The sequence below is a fragment of the Corvus brachyrhynchos genome, unplaced genomic scaffold, assembly GCF_000691975.1.
Source record: "Corvus brachyrhynchos isolate BGI_N302 unplaced genomic scaffold, ASM69197v1 scaffold65, whole genome shotgun sequence".
Taxonomy (NCBI): domain Eukaryota; kingdom Metazoa; phylum Chordata; class Aves; order Passeriformes; family Corvidae; genus Corvus; species Corvus brachyrhynchos.
The window spans coordinates 1,595,828-1,604,025 of NW_008238365.1; the positions used below are offsets into that span (position 1 = coordinate 1,595,828).

The window sequence follows — 8,198 nt, forward strand, 5'->3', positions numbered from 1 at the left end:
CCCCGCCCGGCGGCTCCGGGGCACGGGGAGCATGGCTGGGTGTGAAAATCGACGGGCACCCAAAGCCGTGGACACCCAAATTCATGGGAACCCATCCCTAGGGATGCCTGTGCTCGCGGGCACCCAAAGGGTCCCACCTTCGCTCACACCCCAACCCACGAGCACCCATCCGTCCCCAGGGATGCTCATCCTCGAGGGGACCCAAACCCGTGGGGGACCCATCCCTGGGGATGCTCCCGCTCGCGGGTGAGCAAACCCATGGAAATCCATTCCTAGGGATGCTCATCCCATGGGCACCCACTCCTAGGGAGGCTCGCCCTCGTCGGAAACCAAACCCAGGTGCACCCACCCTCACTGACACTCAAACCCCTGACCACCCACACCTGGGGATACTCAACGTCGTAGGAAACCAAACCCAGGGACACCCACCCTCACCGACACCCAAATCCACGAACACCACACCTGGAGACGCTCACCCCCATGGGCATCCACCCCCAAGGCCACCCAAACTCTTGCACACCCCCTTGCATCCCTTCCCCTCACAGGCACCCACTGAGCGCCCTCACCAGCCTCACCCACCCTCCTGGACCTTTTAATTTTGGGGCTGGGTGGTTCCCTGCTCCACCCCCCAAGGAAAAGCAGCGTGCAAACACCCCCCGACTTGCACAGGCACCGCCTTCCCACACGGGATAAGCAGCTCCAGCTCATCCTCACAAAGCTAACACTGGGGAATAAAGTAGGAGGCAAGATTGTTTATTACCGCAAGCAATTTTAATACAAAAATGTGTCTGGTTTTTAAACAATTCATTGGTAGAGCTTCAGTTTTGCCTCAATTTGAAACCAATTGAGAGAATCACACAGCAACACGGTCAGAGCCGGAGAGGAACACTATTTAATAAATACAGGAGCTGTGGAGAGCCCTCGCCCCCGGCCCGTCTCCTGGTCACTTGGTCAGTTGGATTTTATTACAAAGAAAAAGGAGCGTACAAAAGCGAGACAGGACTTGCAGCGAGTGTGCTGGTGAGACTCATTTCAAGGACAAGCAACTGTGCGTGTAAGTCCAGATTTCTCCTAGGAGCAGAGTTCACATCAATCTCAGCCTGGCTGGAAGTGGAATGACCAGTTAAATAATAAATAGGAAACAAAGAGATGCAGATAAAACAGCGATTGTGTAAGGAACGCCTCGGGTCGGGCTCGTTAAGCCATCAATCCAGAAGAATCCTTGATTTTGGAGGACCCACCACCTCTAAGGGATGCATCCGAGTGATCCAGACCTGCAGTCGTACCCTGTGCTCTCCTCCGGCGTGAACCCTCCCTCCTCAAACCCCTCCCCAGCCCCCTCACCCTTGGTTTGTTGTTTAAAAACAAAGTTGTCAGGACAGTATTCTCAGGACAGCAAATCGTCACGGTCTTTGCTGTAGTGTGTGCAAATTTTATTAAGTCAAACTCCGCTTTCTTCAGGTAAAACCACATAGCTTTAAAAAATGGAAACATAAGCCCCAAGTCCCCTCACCTCATGTTTCTCTGGTTGAGGTATCTGTGATTTACAAAAAGAGAGTTCCTTGAACACTGCAGGATTCAGGTCTTCGCTTTTAAATATAATTTACCTTGCTGAGACAGCAAGTTAAGTTTATAAAGATGCATTTAGGAAACAATCCTAAAAGATAAAGCAGGTTCACACCCTGCACCGCGCAGAAATCCTATTTATATTTTAGTTTTTCTTTACACTTTCACATCTTGACCTTTTTTTTTTTTTGCTTCCTTTTTTTTTTAATCTTTTTCTTGATTTTTTTTTTCTTTCTCTCCCACATTTCAGTTTTCCAGGCCCCTCTCTAAACAGGGGTCACCGAGAGGCAATTTTTTTTTTTTTTATCTACATAAATATTCACATGAAAATAGTAACTTACAAAAAAGGAAAAAAAAAAAAAAACAAACTCAAAAAACCAAAACAAAACAAAAAACCCAAATAAGGCAGCTTCATAACACAACTTCTCTTTTACACTTTTAACAATATAGTTTCTCCCATTTAGAATAAATATACATCCAATGTACGGAGCAGGGTTAAAAACTGGACACAGGTTGGGTTTTGTTTTGCTTTTTTTCCTCCTTCCTCTCCCAGGAGGGTGGCGGGTACAGTATTATCTTTTAGGGCCCGGAGTTTTTGGGGTGGCAGTGGGCGTTTTCTTGGACATGGTGGGGATTTTGGAGGGCTTGGCCACGCCGCGGCGCGAGGCGCGGCTCGTGGGACGACTGGCTGCTTTTTTAGGGTCTGCAAGGAGAGCCCAGCACTTGAGCAGGAGGGTTTAAAGGGTTTCATCCTCCCCCAGCCCCAAACCAACAGCGACATCCCCGTCCCTGCTGCGTCCACAGCGGCACCGCTGAGACGGGAGGTTCAACAGCAGGGTTGGTTCCTCCCCGGATTTCAGCAGTTCCTTGGAGTGCAGAGCTGTGCCAGCATCTCCTCCCCCAGCCCACCCCCAAAATATTCTGTGTTTTCTCTACTGATTTAAGTGGCGACAGGAGTTTTTCCATCTTTTCCCTAAACTCACCTGCCCGAGTGGTTTTGGCACCTGTCGAGACCGGTGAGGAGCTGTTACTGGTGTCCCCAGCCAGGGAGGTCCGGCTGGAGTGGAAGGTGGGGCGCTTCAGCTTGCTGCCCGCCGAGGGGGTCACCTTGGGAGGAAGCACACGTGGGACACCCTTTAGCTGTCACCTGCACCGTGCTGGGCCGAGGTCACATCCGTGATCAGATCCTCAGCAAGAATTTGGGCTTTTAAGGAACCCCCATCTCAATGGTCAGGGAGGGCACAAGCTGCCGTTTCAGCAGCAGCTCATAAAATAAGGGAAAAGCTCGAATCCTGAAAATTGGGAGGGGAATGGCAGTTTGTGCGCTGCAGGCTGATGGAAGGGAATTTGTTGGGGAAAAGGAAAAATCCAAGCAAAGCTGTTAGGAGACCGCATCAGCTGGGCTTGAAAGCTCCACAGAGGGGATGTGAAATACGGAAAAATATGGATTTCAGCATCCAAGCAGCTCAGGAGCATTTTAGAAAGTCAAGTCCATTTGGGATCTTGAGAAGCACAACCCATTGCAGGGAGAGGTGGAGGGGTGTATCCACACCACTCCCAGTGCCCAAAGGCAGCCAGATTGGAAAAATGATGGGCAGGGACACAAAACACAGCGGGTCAGCTCTGGCTGCATCCCGAAACGGCGCTTTTCCCCGACCTTTGAGATGTGGGAAGTGCAGCTGGTGTGGGGTGAAGCAGCACAACAGGCAACTCTGCTCCTGCCACTGCTGCAGGGAGCCGAGGGGAAGGTGCCAGCAGGGCGAGGGCACCTGGATCCAGCTGGAAAAGGCAGCTCCAGTTTCTGTTCACCATCCAAAGCTCTGGGTTTGGGGCAGTGCTGCAGGAAAGCGACCCCAGCCCTGGGGGTTTTTGGGGTGCTGCATCCCTGGATAGATGGGCACGGATCCCAGAGGGCATTCCCCACAGAGCTTTAAAGCGACAGCTGGAGGGGTTTTCCTCCATCCCCTGCAATTTTGTGATTTTTTGGGAACCTCAGAAATGTTGGGATGTGATGAAACTGGAGCTGCAGGGGGAGAGGGGGCAGCTGAGGGAATCAAAATCCATTAACGCGCGATTTTCGAGGCACCGCTGTCATCACCAGAGATTTCGATTCTCATCCTTGATCCTATTTTAAAATAGGCAGCAAGCAGCAATTTAGGGCAACCGGGGAAGTGCTCCTGACCTCCTGATGAATCAAATGAACCCCTTTTCCACGTGGAAGCACCGCTGAGCAAGACGCAGCTACCTCAACAGCGCAGTGAACCACCGGGATCTACCCGGTGCTTCTCACACCCACTCACGAGGGCAGGGAAAGTCCACGAGGAGGCTGAAAACTTTAGGAGAAAACCCAAATCTCAGCCCAAATCCATCCTCCTGGGAGCATCAAGGCGGTGGCTGGACACACCAGACGTGCTTTACCACGGTGATAAACACAAGCCCTCCGCAGAATGAGGCGGTGTGGTTACGGCGCATGCGCTGTAGCTGATTTTCAAGTCTCCACTCGGCTGCTGCATTTCAATTTCGGGAAGCCAAACGCGGCCCCTTTTCCAATAAAGCTCGGGAAAATGAATACATTTCTCAAAGCACGAGAGGATTAACGTGGTTTGGAAGCAGGGGGAGGCCAATTGAAAGCGCTGTGCTTCGCTCTGAAGCCGATATTTGTGTTTTAAGCCGAGTTGGAGACCCATGAAAAACGCCAACAGCCGGAGCGTTAGCGGTGCTACAAGCGCTGCTCTACCACGAGGAAAGCGTTAGGAGCAGGCACGGGAGCAGGGTGACTCCGTGCCAGGGGCACTCCGGCCTGCCAGCAGCTCCTTGGGGCTGGCAGACCATACTCTACCTCGGCGCTCGGGAGCTGGAAGTCGGAATAATCGAATCCCCTCAGGGGGGTGCTCGCTTTACTGTTTATCAACCAGGGTTTGTCATAACATCGAGAGAAGTGGTGTGGAGTCTGCGAAATGGAAAAGCCAAGGAAAAGGGGGGGAGAGGTGGAATGAGTGGTAAAAAAAAAAATAAAAAAAAAAAGGAGAAGAGAAATGGGGAAAGGAACAGGAAAACTGGGGGGGGGGGCACTAAAACGGAGCGAGAACCAAACAGGGATGACATAAATTAAATTAAAGGGAAAAAACCCAGTGGGTGATGGAATAATGATGGGGTGGGGAAGGAGAGATGAGGGGTGGTGGCTTCCTCCTGACACCACAGCCCTGCCTCGGGCACCAGGAGCCTCCGGCTGCACAGCGAGCGCTGGGGACCCTCGTGTGGAGCCACAGGGATCCAAGGCTGGCCTGAAAACCAAACCTGTCCTGCAGCATCCCACCCCATCCCACCTGGACGCCGGTGAGCACCTTCTAGAGCCCTCATCAAGCCCAAGCCCCAACCTTCCTCCTCCCAACACCTCCTGCAGCTCCTCCTCTGGGTTTTGGAGACCACCCAGTTGCTAAAGGGAAGGGAGAGCTTCACCCCTGAGCCCCACCTTGGCTCCGCTGGCCGGAGTGGCCGGAGAGGATGGCATGGAGGCGCAGCTGTGGTTGCTCTGGCTGGCGCTGGAGCTGGATCGTGTCGGGGAGGCTGCCCTGGAGGAGGGTTTGGATCTCCGGCCCCGCGACCGGAACGGGGTCATTCCCTGCGAGGCTCCTTCCGGCAGGATGAACTTCTCCCGCAGCTCCAGGTTGGTCCGTCCTCGTGCTGCAAGGGGAGAAAGGAGAGCACAGGTTTGGAGGGACACGACATCCTCACTGGGGATCAGGAGGCTCCAGGGCTGGGAGCAGCTTCCTTGGGCATCTCCCCACGCCCATCTCCGAGGGCAGCCCTGGTTCTCCTGCTCTGCCTTAGAACCACCTCCTGCCACGGATCAGCTCTTTGAGAAACTGGCTGATTAAAAGCTGCCCCAGGGCCAGAATTCACAGTGGATGCTCTGTTCCTCTCTGGTGCAAAAGCATCCCGATGGCCTTTAAACTCACCATGTCACAACAGCGGCCAATGCCATCTTCAACGTGCCTTAAAAACAGCAAGAGCAGCTTTGAAGGGTTGAGATTCTTGAGAATCCGAGAGAGATTCTGCTCTCTCGCAGCTCTGGGCAGCTCTCCACGCGTTTTTGGGGAGAGAGGAGGGAAAACCAACTTCCCAACTTTTCCAACCAGCCGTTAAAAACCGACTTCTCCAAACTTTCATCCAAACGCCTCAAAGAGCTGGAATGCGTCTCCCTTCCACAAGCAAGGGGGCAACCAAGCAGGGAGAAGGTCTGTGGGCTTCATCCTGGGCCAGCTGACGTGTGCCAGAGTGTTTCATGCTCAGGGGTGTTGGAACAGAGAGCGAGGGCATGCACCGAGCCTTACGGGACACCGGAGGCATTCCGGAGCCGACGGATTACGGAGCAGAAAGCCAAGAAAGCAACTGCAGGAGGGAAGCGCCGCGCTGAGATAAGCAAGGGATAGAAACAACCTCGATGTCAGCGCTGCAAAGCGTCTGCTGCAAAGCCTGAAGGGCGGAGGAGGAGCAGGAAAAGCCCGCGGGCTCCCCGGAGCGAGCGGCGCGCGCTGTAAATCATGCTGCTTTCAGCAACAGCCGTCGGGCAGCCGGAGCACGGAATGCAGCAGCTTGAACAAGACACATCCGAAGCAATTAACATCCCAGAGACCCCAGGGGAATGTGGAGCGCTCTCCAAAACCCGCTCCAGACCCGGCCAGCCCCTGGCTAATCCTGCTCTGTGCCCCGGTCGTGGTTCTTGTCCAGCGCCCGGTGGCTCTGAGCAGTGGAACCTCGAGGTTTTGGGAAGGAGGTGATCCCAGCTCTCCACACTCAGAGTGTGTGGCCCTGGTCTGTGTTATCCCAGCTGTCCCTTCCAAATCTCACCAAGCACGGCCCTAAAAACCCAGGATCAAGGTGGTTCCTCCCTAAAAGCCCAGGATTGAGGTGGTTCCACTCTAAAAACTCAGGATCAAGGTGGTTCCTCCCTAAAAACCCAGGATTGAGGTGGTTCCTCCCTAAAAATCCAGGATTGAGATGGTTCCTCCCTAAAAATCCAGGATTGAGATGGTTCCTCCCTAAAAACCCAGGATCAAGGTGGTTCCTCCCTAAAAGCCCAGGATCAAGGTGGTTCCTCCCTAAAAGCCCAGGATCAAGGTGGTTCCTCTCTAAAAACCCAGGATCAAGATGGTTCCTCCCTTCTTCCATCCTGCTGTCTCTCTTCCCTCCACTCTGCTCACCCAGGAGCAGAATTCTTGCACTTGAATTTTCCTGCATTAATACTGCACCAAAACATCTTTGTTGCTTCACCTGGGATGCACTTGTGCGAGGTGACACTTACCAACAACCCTTAAAGCAGGACACAGTGCTCAAAATCCCCCCAAAAATCCAACCCAGCCCCATGGACAATAGTGTCTAAATGCAGCCCTTTTTACAACTCAAATCTGGCTCTGGAATAAAGAAGAAGGGTCACACTTCCACCCTCAAAGGCAAAAATGGGGGGAAATAGTTCATTTAAAGCACTGGAAGAAGACCCAGCAGCATCAAAAGAGGTATTTAAGGTGCACGGTCCTGCCCAGCTCAGGGTTTCTAAATTAGTTCCTTTTACTGCTGCTCTGAAGACAAGAAATAAACTGAGAAAACGTGGATTAAAAATGCATCAGAGAGAGGCTCAAAGCCACAGGAGAAATGTCTCCTTGTCCAGCAGGATGAGCCTGGACCATCAGTGCCCCGTGGAGCAGCACCACAGGTTCACAGATCCTGGGCTGGAGCATCTCCCCAGCCTGTTGAGACTGGGATTTTATCACCTCCTGGTTTTGAACCTTTGGAATTCCTTCAGGTCACCTCTACTAAACCTCACTCCATCACCCCCAGAGCCACACAAACACCCGAGGGAAGCCAGGACCCCCAGCACAGTGCTGCAGCTCCACTTTTGGGGTCTCAAACCCAAGGAAAACACAACCCTTCCCTCTTCTCCTCCTTCCACACCCGGATAAACACTGCCAGCTCTCCTGCAGCATCACCAGACCCTGTGATTCCAAGTTCCTGGTTCGCTTTGGATCTGTTTTCTCCAGCTCCTGCCCATTTGGATAATGACCCACGCTGGCCACCTCAGCCACAGCATCCCAACTCCCCTCAGTGGGTGGGAAGACACTGATTGCATCAAGCCTTACCTCTGCATGGGTCATTCTTCACCAGGAACTCATCGAGGGCCATCCATCCTCCGCCCACACGGACCATGACCGTGCTCCGCAGGATACGGACCAGCCGCAGCTGCTGGGAATCGCCGAACTGTGGGGCCAAGGGAGAGGTCAGGGAAAGGGGAACAACCGGGGGGGAACGCAGCTGCTTCCCTCACCAGGCTGCACCAAAGGCTTTCATCCACCTGTCTCATTGTTTTGAGGCTTCTCCAGGCAGGTTCTTCTGGAGTAAGTGCAAGGTTAACACCAATTGATGTGGAGTTTTCCTGCCTTCGAAGGTTTGAAGATGACGCAACCAACCCAAATCCTTTGATTTTAAAGGGTTTTTTTTTTTAAGAGCAACAAAGATTTTAGAATTTGGGGGTTGGATGGCTTTTCTCAGCCAGAATTGTAGCTTTTTTTCTCTTTATTTGTGAAGGAAAGAGAGGCTGGCAATGCCCTGACCCTGCTGGTGCAGCCCACGTGGGG

The 8,198-nt window shown here is 52.9% G+C and overlaps 1 protein-coding gene across 1 annotated transcript in view; it reads right to left on the reverse strand.

The window, feature by feature from the left end:
• Positions 1–737: 737 nt before the first annotated feature.
• The window catches only part of LOC103616929 (microtubule-actin cross-linking factor 1), a 138,551-nt gene continuing 131,090 nt past the window's right edge, over positions 738–8,198 (reverse strand). Inside the window, 4 exon segments of the mRNA XM_017736104.1 lie at positions 738–2,269; positions 2,550–2,673; positions 5,039–5,250; positions 7,704–7,821. Coding sequence (XP_017591593.1) covers positions 2,139–2,269; positions 2,550–2,673; positions 5,039–5,250; positions 7,704–7,821 — 585 coding nt within the window. The 3' untranslated portion in view covers positions 738–2,138.